At 40.7% G+C, this 14,646-nt stretch overlaps 2 protein-coding genes and 1 non-coding gene across 8 annotated transcripts; 2 read left to right on the forward strand and 1 right to left on the reverse strand.

Annotated features, from left to right (window-relative positions):
* Positions 1–1,227: 1,227 nt before the first annotated feature.
* Positions 1,228–5,608, forward strand: LOC110801528 (syntaxin-22-like). Of its 6 annotated transcripts, none has more exons than XR_002536941.2 (7): positions 1,228–1,541; positions 2,188–2,305; positions 2,480–2,533; positions 3,401–3,494; positions 3,604–3,743; positions 4,927–5,165; positions 5,266–5,608. XR_002536941.2 is itself a non-coding variant. In XM_022006888.2 (5 exons), exons 2-5 carry the CDS (start codon positions 2,253–2,255, stop codon positions 4,967–4,969), a joined length of 330 nt encoding a protein of 109 aa, XP_021862580.1. In that variant the 5' UTR covers positions 1,234–1,541; positions 2,188–2,252; the 3' UTR covers positions 4,970–5,608. The 6 variants fall into 6 exon arrangements, 1 of the variants encoding a protein (XP_021862580.1); XR_008932859.1 differs by having other exon boundaries at positions 2,484–2,533; XR_002536940.2 differs by lacking the exon at positions 2,480–2,533 and having other exon boundaries at positions 1,231–1,541; positions 2,205–2,305.
* Positions 5,609–9,406: 3,798 nt separating this feature from the next.
* On the reverse strand, positions 9,407–9,509 carry LOC130460388 (small nucleolar RNA R71). The gene has a single exon (XR_008920265.1). It is a non-coding gene; the product is annotated as a small nucleolar RNA R71 (small nucleolar RNA).
* A 1,172-nt stretch (positions 9,510–10,681) lies between these two features.
* Positions 10,682–11,878, forward strand: LOC130471696 (uncharacterized). The gene has a single exon (XM_056841961.1). The coding sequence runs from the start codon at positions 10,682–10,684 to the stop codon at positions 11,876–11,878; it is 1,197 nt and encodes a 398-aa protein (XP_056697939.1).
* The last annotated feature ends 2,768 nt before the right edge of the window (positions 11,879–14,646 follow it).

Genomic DNA, 14,646 nt, shown 5'->3' on the forward strand with positions numbered 1-14,646 from the left:
GGAAATATCGGTCTTAGATTTTTCGATTAGAATTCTAGTTAAATTAATCCATTAAAATTTAGTGTTTAATCAAACATTTAATTCTTGTGGAATTACGAAAACAATTAATCGAGAAATCCTAAACGACCAAGGATTCGTAGCATTGCACAAGCACACACACACACAGCCCACGAGGGGCGCTGTGCGCGGCTCGGTCCAAACAGCGCCGGCAGCACGCGGCCCAGCTTTAGGCGCTGCTGCTGGCCTTGCTCGCTTTGCTCGGCTGGGCCTGCCTTGCTTCGTGCTCGGCTGGGCCTGCCTTGTTCGGCTGGGCCTGCAGCCCTTGCTTACTCGCTGCGCGGGATTCGCTAGGCGCGGGACTGGCTTCGTGCTGGGCCTTGCGTCTAGCAAGCTCGTCCGATGATTATTTCGTACATCGCGCTTCCGATTCGTTTTCCAATTCCGGAGTTCATTTCCGATTCGAGCAATATTTAATATTTCCGATTCCGGGATTTATTTCCGATTCGAAAAAATATTTAATATTTTTGATTCCGGAATTTATTTCCGGTCCGACAATATTTCTGATTCCGACAATATTTCTGATTTCGGTAATATTTCCGTTTCCGGCAATATTTCCGATTCCAGCAATGTTTCTATTTCCAATAATATTTTCCGATATGTACCATGTTTCCGTTTCAGGCAACATCTACGACTTGGATAATATTTATATTTCCGTTACAATCCATATTTCCGTTTCCGACAATATCATCGTTTCTGGAGTATTCATATTTTGCCTTTTGACGATTTCAGCTCCCCCTAGAACCGAGATCCGTCGATTTCGAATATTCATAAATAGAGTATTTAATTCGCTTAAATACTTGATCCGTTCACGTACTATTTGTGTGACCCTACGGGTTCAGTCAAGAGTAAGTTATGGATTAACATTATTAATTCCACTTGAACTGAAGCGGCCTCTAACTAGGCATTCAGCTCACTTGATCTCACTGAATTATGAACTTGCATAATTACACTAGTAGAAAAAAGTACATTTGCAACCCCACATTTGCAGTGCACCTGATACATAAAAGTTGTAATAAGTACTTGGTCAACGCGGGTCAAGAAGTTAATGAACATTTCGCAGCCTATTCAAGCCGTAAACGTTATTAAAAGCTGGAAAAAAAATTAAAAAATTAATCGTAGCGTTGAGAGGTGGTTGTGCGGTGCGATTAAATCTTTAATTGCAACTTTTGGTTTGACTAGGCGCTAAGAAAAAGTGGATCCTAACATTTCTCTCGAATCCTCCGCCTGTTTCTCAAACCCTACCTGTTTTCTCTCTCTCTCTCTCTCTCTCTCTCTCTCCTAAATCTCTATGGAAATTCCCTCAAAAACACTCGTAAATCTCTTATTCATACATTATTCCTCTAAATCTGGGTTCACGCATCAAGGATACCTCAAAATCTTTCGATTTTGCGTCAAGTATTCAACCAGGAGAGAGATGAAGAGAGGGAGGAAGAGAGAGAAAGACGCTTAACCTAGCTTCAATTTCCGTCGTTTACTTCGCGGTAAGGGTTCAAATTATCTCTTTTTTAATCGAATTTTGTTTGATTTATGGTATTTGGGTGATTTGATTATTTTGTGTTTGATTTATTGTTCTTCGTTTGATTTGATACTTAAATAAAACTTTGATTGACTGATTCATGTTATTTTAGGCTTAGTTTTGTTGTTTTTTTAACGTTATTTGGGTCGATTAATCAAAGGCCAAATTGATTCGAGATTTTTGGTATTCACTCGAGTTTTTTGGGTTAGTTCTGTATATTTGAATCCATTGCAATTTGGATCTCATTTCTCCCTGTGCAATTATTATCTAATTTATCCCGTGTAATTAGGTTGTTTCGTTCTCGAAGTTTTGGTTCTTGGTTTGACTTGTTTATTTGATGTACAATTTTGGGGTTTTTTTGATTGAGCGACTAACTCAGGTTATTTAGGGTTAAATTTTTAGGTATTTTTAAGTTATTTCGATTGATTTTGTTGAGTTTTGGGTCAAATTGTGTCTGTTTATTTGGAATTCATAAAGTTCCTATTTGTTTGAATTTCGTATTTTCGAATTACCTGCGATGAGATTTGCTTTGTCCCGTGCAATTGGGTAATGTCGTTCTTAAAGTTTTGGTTCTTTGATATCTGGATTTTTTATTGTCAATTTCTGTAAAGCTAGGAATTTGCTTCAGATTTGTAAGCATTGAAGGGCAGTTTTGATGTTGATGGTGATAAATTGAATGTGGTTAGCTGTGGTGGTGCTGCTGACAAGGCCCACATGGTTATCGAACAGGTACCTCTCTTCACCTGTTCTTTCTGTGTAGTTTAGAACTAAGCTAAAATGTTTAATTTTCCCTATTTGTTTAATGCACTGAATTTCCACCCATCCCCCAAACTAGGGTTCTACTAGTGGAATAACATCGTTTTTAATATTCGCACTATTTCCTGTGTCTGGAACATTGCAAAGGTAGAGCCTGGGTCCAACGTTGATATTTTTGGTCTTGGAACTGTAGGCCTTGCTGTAAGTTTCCAGTGAACCTATTTATGTTAATTTAAGTGGATTTTATTCTCTTTTATCAATCAAATTTGTTGCGTGAATTAGAGACTTACGAGTTAGATCTAAGTGAAGACGGATATAAAATCTGTAATTTTCGTTAGATTTAATGTAGTATTGAATTTTTTGTTGTATGATAGATGTTGACTCATCAAATTGAATGTCTGTTCTGTTTTTTCATCTTGTTATATTTGGAATTGAAATTGTTTATTGCATGTATTTGAAGATGGTGTTAATTTGAAGATGGGGTGATTAGAAGATAAGAATATTGCTATCACTTATTGGTATTTTTGATTCACATTGAAACACTTTAAAGATTGTGTAAGAGTTCTATGTTTTCTATATATTTGGGTTTTGTATTGTGATTAGCCCAAAGTGTAAAGGATTATGATTCTAGTTTGCTAGTTGACAATGTGAAAATCAGAGTCCTTACAATTTTCTTGGCAACTCCTTACAATATTAGGCCGTCTCCTTGACCCTATTAGATGGTAGGGTTGTTAGATGGAGGTCTCTGGCATAATGATGATATCGTGTATTGCTTTCAATGTTGTATTGTTGGCTGGTTTTCAAAGTATTTTGGCTAGTAAAAAAACTATACAGTTTTATCTTCATGCTACCTGAACTTATCATTTGTCCTCGAATACATCATTAGGCATCAGCATGTGGTAACTGGTAAGTAATGGTGTTACTGCTAGCCAGTTGAATCGCATTCTGTGGGATCTGTTTTACTGCTTCTCCAGTGCTTCTCCAGTGCTTCTTGTTTTGCAATGTGTGTTTACTGTTTATTCCATTTTGAACTAATATCCTCTCATACTTGTTTCATCCTGTTAATAGCCACAAGACAAGGTTACATATTGGGCGATTAGTAAAGGATACTTCAGATAAACTCAAACAAGCAAGTGACGCAGATCATGGCAATAATGTCAGTGTAAGTATATTTTCAACACTTCAGATTTATAGACTGCATACCTTCCTCAATTGGGTATTAATGCGTTCCCGAGCCAAAATTTGATTTCATCTTCCTTCCATTTATCCAGGCAAACAAGAAGATTGCTGACGCAAAACTTGTAAAATATTTCCAAGCAGTTTTGAAGGAATTCCAGAAGGCTCAACGTCTTGCGACAGAACGGGAAACATCATATACCCCTTTTATTCCTCAGGCTGTCCTTCCTTCTAGGTACTTAGTTGTTTCAGAAAATTGTGTATTTAGTACTCATGTAGTGACATGTTATCCAGATGTTACTCCTAAATGATACATTCGATTATTCAGGATCATCTTTGCATGGCTTTTAGTCAAACATTGAGCGTCTTTGTTCATGAGTCACAAGTAAAGTAGCTATTGTTATCATTTTTCCATCATCGAAGTTTTCTAGTCTACTGTGAAAAAAAGACAAGAACTTTCACTAATGTGCAATCATCTTATATTCTACTTTTGGTTTCACTCTTTTGTGAAGAAAATCTGAGAGTGTGTACTCTTCTAATGTTTGAGTGTGCATGTGTGTCTGTGTGTCTTGTGCTTGTGTGCGTGCATATTTTTAGGAGTTATAATAAATTTTACTCTACCTTCTGTATTGTATAAGAACTTTAAATTCTTATGACCTTATCCATTTTTGTTTGGAATCAAAGTCAAAATTCCAAAGTTTATCTAGAACTTTAAACTTACTACAGTTTCAATTGTAGTTATAAATTACCGACCGCCAATTTTTGTGTAATTGAATCTCGTGCAACTCCATCTTCTTTACTTTATTAGCTTGGATGGAAATCCTGATGTTGTTAGCATCAAACATCAGAAGTCCCTCTGGAGCCGTGATCCTTTCTAACCCCATACAACTCCCATACAACTAGTGCGTCATTACAGTTAGTAAGGAATCATTTGATTTGTTGCTCTGATTTGTTGCTCTATTGTTCTGCGTTCTGAACTGATTTGCTATTCTGCTAGCTTTACCTAACCTGATAAAATTGTCGATTTGAAAAAGAGTTCCATGATTTATATGCTCTGCTCTAATCCGCCTTGGTTGTACCATGAGCAGAATAAAATTGCAGATAGCCCCGTTTCATTTTCCCGTTTGTCTCTTTATGTTTGCTTCATACCATAAGTCTATAAATGAGAACGAGGACACCTCATTATTTCCACATGCACCACTTTTTGAGGCAATCTTGAAGCCTAGGAGGGACGGAGGGAGTAATTTATACGGGGTATTATTATTTGCATGTCTCGAGATTAACTACTAATCGTATACATGTTCAGTTGAAATTTGTTTTCTTTCTTTCATTTTTAACGGGCGTTCTAACTCTATTCTGGTTGCTTTTGGATGTTCAAATTTAGTATGATGTCATGATCGCTGTGATCTTTGGAACAGGAACCAATGTGTGTTATGTGGAGAGGACGGATGCCATTCCTAAGCTGTCTCGCCAAATATCAAAGTCGGGAACAACTGTAAGCCAGAATCACTTCACTTGAAGATTTCTCACTAACTTTTTTTTTCACTACGTAATCTGTAATTTCTATATCAATGAATGGGGAGCATTTTCTACTGGACTTCTGTTGACTGGATATGATAGGGGAATGGATGCTGCTAGCATCAATCCTGGTGAGCAGGTATTTAGTGGCTTAGCATCAGAACTTATGCTTTTAAATCTCTGGACTCTAGTAAATATTTGCATGCTGTTGTTACCGACATTTGAGAAAACAATATCAGGTATGTACCTCGGCGAGATTGTGAGGAGGGTGGCATGGGAAGATTTCTCACTAATATCGAGCAAGCAGTTAGCTGCAGGGTTGATTAATCTTGGTGACATGAGCTACAGAACATTCTTTAAGTATTGTAATTAACATGTTTCTGATAGGTCAAGTTAATTCACCAATGTATTTCAAATTTATCACATTGGCACTACTTTTTGTGGATGTTATCTATGTATTTATGGATGTTAGAACATAATTATGGAGCCTAGTACCGAGTAGTAGTACCAATGTATTACTTTAGGAATTTATTTTTTTTGTAAAATAAATGCACTATTTGCAGCGCGCACTGTTAAACCAAAGTTGCAAATTGTAGAAGAAAATTCCCTTTGAAAATCTCTTTTTACAATGCCTATGTACATCAAAGCGCTGCAAATAGACACTAATTGCAGCGCGTGTGAGACACCATGCGCTGCAATTAATGGTTTTTTGCAGCGTTTATGTTCGCTGCAAATAAAAGTCCACTATTTGCAGCCATCACAATTGCAGCGCTCAAAAACGCTGTAAAAAGCCCCTTTTATGCGCGCTGCAAATGACATTTTTTCTACTAGTGTTAATCAATACTGAACCGCATTTATTAGACTTAGCATTGAATGAATACTTGGGCCAAGGGCATTATTTCCTTCAGTCTCCCACTTGTCCTTAGGGACAACTGTGCATTGCCTAATTCCTTTGTCGCTTGATGCTTGCTCATGAACATAAGGTAAGAGTAGTCATCCTTATTATGTCTAGAGGTATTTCTCGGTTTCAAAGTTCAACTGATCAAATAAACAGATAATCATAGCCTATGATTAATCTGAGCACGACCATACATTTTTTAGTTTCCAACTCTCCGAATGGCCTTGTACAACTTTCAGCATCTCATCCCGATTTATGGGAGGACAATCCCAATCTTGTGATCTTGAGGTTAGACTTTGTTTGATAGGTGATTACCTGAGCATTGCCGTTATATCCTTCTTTTACGGTGCGACGGTTGACAACGTCAAAGTAACCAGTTCTCAAACAAGTAATCTCAAATCACTCAGGTATTGAGGATCAGTGTCTAATAATGTAATGAAATTTACTTATGACAGATTTTTCATCTCTTAAAGGAAAGTTTCATAGGTCTGTCTGATACTAGTCTTCTCAAAGTAAGTATCTATGCAAATGATTGCGACATTGCCATGTCCACATAGTTCAAGATACAAAACTACTAGTCCTCTTGCATTCTAGTCGTCTAGCGTTTTCTATGCATCCACCTTTATAGAAAACTTCCGACCAGGGACCTTTTTTCCTTTTGACATTCAAGTTCACTTCATAGACATTTCTTAGTCACAAGACTGGTCCTGATAGTTTATCTTGAATATATCGTCAAATTGAAGGGACTCATTATTTAATAAACCACAAATTAAATGGAAAATGAATCTATTCATTTATATGAATGGTTAACCAAAAATGTTTTACAAAGTATTAAACTCTAAAACTTTAAAACATTAATTAAAGACATAAAAGCCATTCTCCAACATGCTTGATTCCCATAGCTGCAGTGTGCGAGTTGCGCTTCACCTGCGGCAGAGGTTTAGTTTATGGATCTGAGATGTTGTCGCCAGTTTCAATCTTGATTATCTCGACTTCTTTTCTTTCAACGAACTCTCGTAGAAGGTGAAATCTACGAAGTACATGCTTGACTCTCTGGTGGTGTCTAGGCTCCTTTGCCTGTGCAATAGCTCCGTTATTGTCACAATAGAGATATTGGTCCTTTAATGGAGGGGACTGATGAGCGACATTTCTGTCGCTCTTAGCTTAGGATTTTATGTTAGTTTGTTATGCTTTTTTATATAGTTTTTACACCTTTTTGTGTGATTTTTATAAGTTTCGTTCCATCTTGTGCTTTATAAGTGATTATGATGAAAAGTGATGGAAAGGAAGTAGAATTGAGCCAAAACAGGGCTTGTGCGATCGAGTGGTTACTTATGCGCCCGAACAGAGGAGTGCAAATGGACATCAAGGAATATCCAGTCTTGTGCGACCAAACGTCTCTCTTTATTCGGTCGCACAAATTGGATTTTGGAGACAGAATGCCTCAAAATTGGTAAACGACCGCACAGGTTATTGTGTTCGACTGCACAAGAGTTGTGCGCCCACACAAGTTTTTTTGTTCAACCAAATCAAAGCTCAAAGGAGACAAAGGCCAAAGAAACACCATTCGACCGAACAGGATTTCTCATTCGGTCGCACAGGACGAAGGAATTTTTCTTCGCTTCCTTCGCTCGCACAGGATTAAATTTGGTCGAACAGGTTCTCTTTTGTTCGGTCGCACAGAGGGTATGTGCGACCGAACGGCTGCGCGGGCTGCATATTTTCGAATTTCGGCTTCTATTTGGGGAAACTTATAAATAGATTTTTCATTTATTTTATTTGGTGTAGAATTTTAGCTTACATTTTTAGAATCCAAAAATAGATTTTCAGCATTTCTAGAGAGAGAAACTCTCCTCCATTGAAGCATCAAGTTGTAATTTCCTAAACTCTTCTTCTAATTTCTTGCAATTCAATTCAATTTCTTACTTCTTGCTTTTGTTGTGATTGTTGATTGCTCTTTAATTCCTTTAATTCTTGAATTCTTCTTACTTTTATTTTAGTTACTTTGATTCTTAATTCTCTAGTTGATTGTTTAATTGATTGTTCTACTCTTTGATGCTCTCTTCCTAATCTTTCGATTTCATGCTTGGTAGTCTAGAATTAATGGATTTCTTGACTTTTAGAATTATTAGTGAGTAGAATTAGGTTAGGGAAAGGGGAGAATCTAGGGGCTTAATTAGGGGAAATTGATGATTGATTGTTGATTGATTAATGTGATTAAATATGATTTGGTGATAGGATATCCATGCTTAATTGAGTTGTAGTTGCAAATGCTATTCGATTAGATTCAATTAGAGGCATAGGGTAGGTTTGGCAAGAGATTGTGAGCCTATCTTGTGTAAGCAAGTAGTTGTGCCTATTATATGCAAGTTAGTTTAGTCTATTATTAGGCGAAAGCTCTTCCGTAGACTAGACGCTTAGCGTACCCCATCCGAGAGGTGGCGGGTTCGTCATTTGATGCTATTTGCCTATTTGCCAAGTCGTTGCATGATCGTCATTGCTAGATAGTTTAGTTCATTTCCCCCTATTTCCCTAGCCTATCCCCGACTCCCTAACGTTTCCTTTTCTTGATTTAACTTCGCATAATTGTTAGTTTTATTTTCTTAGTGATAATTCAAACCAAACTTCTTGTTCGAACTAGCTTGACATCTAAACTCGATAACCACCGTTTCTATGGGACGTTCCCTATACTTGCCGCTATAGTTCATATAGCCGGTTAGTCTAGCGCTTTTATAAATTTTGTTTGGTGAGGTGTTGATCTTTCAACGACGGAAAAACACCCTATCAAAATGGCGTCGTTGTCGGGGAACGGTCGTTGTTATTGAGTTTAAGTTGAGACTAGTTTATCATTAGAAAATACAAAGAAACATTGCATTTTAGAATTCTTGCTTATCTTTCTTTTCCTTGGCATTACTCACGGTTTTCTTGAGTTTGTATGCTTGATAGGGGTCGTGCTCGTCAAAGGACCCTCCATCCTCTTGACCTTGAATTGGAGAGGACACTAAGGAGACTTAGGCGTGTTCGAACTAGCTCATCGAGTCACAACTGGTTTGGATCGTTGAGTGTTGGTGAGGAACAAGAAGAGAGTGAGCAAGCTATTGAGACTATGGCACTCCCGGTTAAGAATTTGGGAATACCGGGGGCATTCGAAGCAACATGCGGTATCCAAGAACCCACAACTAGTGCTAACAACTTCGAGATCAAACCCGCTTTGATCAACTTGGTTCAAAGCCATCCTTTTTGTGGGAAGAGCAACGAGTCACCTCACGAGCACCTCAAACAATTCGAGCACTATTGTGACACAATCAAACACAATGATGTGACATCGGACTATGTGAGGTTGACCTTGTTTCGTTTCTCTCTACTTGGGCGAGCTAGTGATTGGCTTGACAAGGAGGTCAATCCCAACTCACTTCGCACTTGGAAAGAGGTGACTAGTGCTTTCTTGAGCAAGTTTTACTCGCATGGAAAGACGGCAGAATATCGCCACAAAATCCAATCCTTTGAGCAAAGGTAATACGAGTCACTTTTCGAAGCTTGGGATCGTTTTAAGGAGTACCAAAGGGAATGCCCTCATCATGGGATCCCTAAGTGGTTGTTACTTCAAACCTTCTACTTAGGGTTGAGCCCAAGTTCAAAGACAAGTCTAGATGCGGGCGCGGGAGGCCCCATCATGAACAAGACCGAAGATCAAATTGAAGAGATAATTGAGGACGTGGTCCAAAATTATCAAGCTTGGCACGTTGGTGCAAGGGACTATGATGGCAAGGGAAGGAATGATGATGGTAAAGGATCGGTTTATGCTATGGAGCAAGCTAGGATCATTGAGAAGCTTAGCTCGAGGTTGGAGAAACTTGAAAGCACGCCAAGCCAACCACCATCTCCATTTGCGGGAAGAGCAACTAGCCAACCACCATCACCATCTACAATTCCACCTCCTTCGGCCACTCCATTCACTAAGGGGAAAAGCAAGGTGAGTTCCTATGACACTATGCCTCCGGGCACTTCTTTTTGTGATAATTGCCAAGATTATGGTCACTTCCCCAATGCATGTCCCGTGGTTCATAATGTGTCTTTTGTGGATTATGGCCTTTCGTAAGAAGGTGATTTTAATATGGAGTATGCTCATGCCTTGAATGAGAGGTCTAGGAATGATAACCCCAACAATCAAAATTTTTCTAGGCAACCTAGAGGACCCCCCATGTATGGTTCCCACCAAGGCTATGGCCAAGGAAGTGGGTATGATAGCCAAAACCGGGGTGGCTATAGAGCACAAGGCTATCAAAGCCAAGCGCCTTATGGTCAACCTCAAGGTTTTGGCAATCAAGGCCAATACAATCAAGGTAGTTATAATCCCAACCATCAAAGGTGGAGGGGGTTATAACTACGCTTATGGGCAATTTAGGGGTGCCTCTAGTGGGGGTTATCCTTTGAACTCGAGAGGTCCATATGGTGCGTCTCAAATTCCACCTCCTGGATTCAATGGACCGAGGACCTTTGGCAACCAATATCAATCAAACCTTAGTGGTTATGACATTGCACCTCCACCACTCCCGCCTCTCAAGTCTAATCTTGAGGCTCTCATGGAGTCATTTGTGTGAGCGCAAGCCAAGAAGAATGTCGAGTTTGAGGATGGATTCAAGAAATCCAACACTCACTTGAAGATGATTGAGACCCAGCTAGCACAACTAGCTAGCACCATTAAAGAGCAACAAGTGCATACTAGTCTCCCACCCCAAGGTCAAGCACCTAAACAAATGTACTCGGTTGCGACTCGGAGTGGGATGACTCTAGATGATGGTGCTAGGCTAGTTGATGCTCCTTGCTCTATGGGCGAGGATTCTAAGGGGAATGAGTCTCCGGACTGTGATATTGCGGAAGAGGAGTCTCATGTCGATGGTGTGATTGATTGTGTTAAGTCGACGGGGACTACTCTTCCTCCTCTTCCAATTCCTCCTCTCCCCTACCCTCAAAGATTTGCCGGAAAAAGGCTTGATGATCAATTTCACAAGTTTTGGGAAACCATTAGCAAGCTTTATGTGTCATTATCTTTCACCGAGGCACTCAAGCAAATGCCTCACTATTCTAGATTCATGAGAGATATTCTTAGTGGCAAGAGAAGTTGTGAAGCAAAGGAGACCGTGCAACTCACGGAGAGTTGTAGCGCTCTAATTCAACACTCCTTTCCCCCAAAACTCAATGATCTCGGGAGTTTTTCAATCCCTTGTAGCATTCAAAAGCTCAAATTTGATAATGCTCTTTGTGATTTGGGGGCAAGTGTTAACATCATGCCATATAAGACTTATGAGAAGCTCAATCTAGGTGATCTCTCTCCTACCACTATGTCATTGCAACTAGCCGATCGACCGGTTATGTTGCCATTGGGCAGGATTGAGGATGTTCCCCTCGTTGTTGGCAAGCTCACCTTCCTTGTTGACTTCGTCGTCTTGGACATCGATGAGGATGCCCATACCCCCATTATCTTGGGGAGGCCATTTTTGGCCACCGCGGGTGCTCTTATGGATGTGCAAGGGGGACTAATCACCTTAAAAGCGGGGGATTCAAAATCTAGCTTCAAGCTTCCCCTTGGTGAAGGATGTTTTGCAACAATGAAAAGTTGTATGAAGGTAGAAACTATTGCTTGTATTGAGAGATTTGGCTCACGTGCTAACCCTTCTAACAATTTTCGTGTTTCTAAGTGTGATAATGAGCTTGCTAGGTCTTCTCTTGACGATAAGCTTGTCCATGGAATCCCAAAGGTGTTTGGGGATGAGTTTGATGATGTCGTGACCATCTCCGAGATATTCGAAATGCGTGATGACGGTGATAGTGGAGCTAACACCTCCGAAGTGATTCATGAATCGGCAAAGAAAGCCAACGACCGAAGAAAGCCAAGAGTCCAAAGATTTCCAAGGAGGAGCTTGGTGGTGGATTATTTGGTTTTCGCCTCTTGAATAGTGATTTTGGTAAGGTGTTCGTGCGCAAAGGGGCAAAGAAATGCATGTTGACTAGCGATGACCCAAGGTTGGTTGTGTTCGACCCCCCTTGACCTTTTGGGGGGGTCCGTCAAGCTAATGACGTTAAACGAGCGCTACCGGGAGGCAACCCGTGTATTCATTTCCTCTCTTGTCCCCCCCCCATGATCTTTGGGGGGATTCGTCAAGCTAATGACGTTAAACGAGCGCTACCCGGGAGGCAACCCGGTTGTCTAACTCCTAGTTTTAGTTTTTATTTGATTTTATGCATTAATTTTCCATTAATTAGCTTAATTTTAGATTTAAAGGGGAAGCTTGTGAAAAAGTTGCAAAATCATGTTTTGTGCGACTGAACTGCTCTGCACGTTCGATCGCACAAAACTGATTTTTGAGGCAGAATGTCCATTTTTTGGAAAACCATCGCACAGATTTTAATGTTCGATCGCACAGGTCTGTGCGATCGAACATCTTTTTCTGTTCGGTCGCACAGCTAGGCGGGGCTGACTCTGACCTCATTTATTCGAAAATTCGCGATTCCCCCTCCCCATTTCTTCATTTGCTCGACATTTTGCTCTCATTTCTCAACTCCATTGCTCTCTTCTCTCACTTCATACTACTACTCCTCATCAATTTCATTCACTTCCCTTCACAAATTTCACTCCCCATACATCAAACTCACTCAATCTCATTCATCCCACCCCTTAAATCCCCAAAATTTCAGATTTTTGCAAAACCCCAAATTTCTAGTGTTTTTGGTGAATTTTGTCAAAATTGTGTGTGTGGTGAATTGGAACTCTAGAGGCTACTTGGGATCGATCCTAAACCACTTTCTTTTCTTGTGGTGATGATTTCTTTCCCTTAATTCTTATATTTCATTCCAATTGTGCCATGTTCATGTTATTTTTGGATTTTCTGAAATTTTTGGTTTTTGGGTGTTTGTTGATGCATGTTTTTTATGAGATTGATCTTTAATTGTCTAGATGAGCTATGCATGTTTGATTCCTTGTTCCTTTTAAGCTCTAGACTTTTTGAGATGATTATGCTTGTTTGTGGAAGTGATGGTTGATTGATTGTGGTTATTAATGAGGAGTAATGTGGTTAGTTTATACTTGTTGAGGAGTTGGTGTAATGTTTGGAACTTGTTGAAGAGTTGATGGAGACAGTTTAACCTTAGCCTTTGTAGTTGTTTGTTTGTCCTAGATTGTGAACTAACTTAGTTTTTTCCTTCTTTGTGTGTCTTGGTTTGTTTTTCTTTTGCTTTTGTAGATTTTTCTTTGCTCAACCTCATCATTCCATGGCACCCAAGAGCTCCAAGAAGAACCCCACCGCCTCTACATCAAAGAGAAAGGCACCGGCTCCGCCGGGCATGGAAACCTATGGCATTGAGTTCACCGAACAAAGATCTTGGGATTTCTTTGAGCTACTTTCCAAGAGAACCATTAAGCCAACCAAGTTCTTTCATCGGGAGAGCGTTCGTGCCTTGGGGGTCGAGGCCGAGGTTGACAAGTTGATCAAGGGGCTAGGGTGGGAAAAGTTCGCAAAGTTGAGTGCCCCAACCTACAAAAGGTTGACATTGGAGTTCCTCTCCTCGGCCCGCAAGAATATTATAGAGGATGAGGACGGTGATCGTGTGATGGAATTGAGCTTCCAAGTCTTCGGCCGCTAACACAAATTGACTAACAATCAAATCAATGCCATCTTCTCCATCGACTCGGAGTACGGGCTCATCATGAACCCAAGGTCCGAATGTGCTAACGACTATGATGAAAATAGTTGGTGGAGGGCGCTCACTGGAGACGACGGGGATTTCTTCTCCGCCTCGGCCAAATCTTCCTCATTACATCATCCGGCCATCCGCATCATGAGCCGCCTCCTCATCTACGGCCTTTTCTCTAAGGGTGCTACCGGTGCCTTGTCAGGCACTGAACTTGGTGGTTTGTGGTTGGCCACACAAGAGAAGCAAGGGGTCCTTGATTTTGGGAAAATTCTCATTTCTCGGATCATCGAGGTTCGGGATTGCCACTTGAACAAATCCGACATCCTCCTTGGTGGAATGCTTACTCTTCTTGTTCGGTTTCTACCGAACAACCCTCATGCCAAGGAGATGGAAGCTTTGACTCCCGCTCCCGGTGGTGAGTTTTTGAACATCCGGGCGATGTACCATGCCACTTGACTCCATTACACGGTCAATGAGGCGCAATTTATTTGGCAAGTAAAGAAAGCCGATTGGTGCTATCTTCCGCCCCCGTTCATTTCTTCGTGGTCCTCTCGTGTCCGTTTCTTGCTTCCGCGGCATCAGAAATTTGTCACCGCCGCCACCACCACCGCCACTACCGAGCCTACCGGTACTTCCACTCAAGCTCCTCCTCGGTCTCCTAGTCCACCTCCCCCGAATGCGGGTAATATACCTCTCTCCTCTCCTTTTGACTTGACGGGTTTGCAATCCACCCTTTCAACTATCTTGGAAGGGCAAAAGGACCAAGCTCGTACCTTGGCTTCTCTTGCTCCTCAAGGGAGCCGCACGCGAGATTCTTTTTCCGATTTTGACTCGTCCTACTACGGTAGGCGGGTGTACGACTACCATGTTGACAAAGGGGACTTTTCCCCCTATGTCAACTATCCTTACCATCCTCCCCAACAAGGGCCCATCCCGAGTTGGAACGAGGAGCGTACACCCACTTACCCGTATTGGACGGGACCTTCCCATCCCGGTGTCACTCCCCCCTCTTTTCCGCCTTACGATTATA

The sequence above is a fragment of the Spinacia oleracea genome, chromosome 4 (assembly GCF_020520425.1).
Source record: "Spinacia oleracea cultivar Varoflay chromosome 4, BTI_SOV_V1, whole genome shotgun sequence".
Classification (NCBI taxonomy): Eukaryota; Viridiplantae; Streptophyta; class Magnoliopsida; order Caryophyllales; family Amaranthaceae; genus Spinacia; species Spinacia oleracea.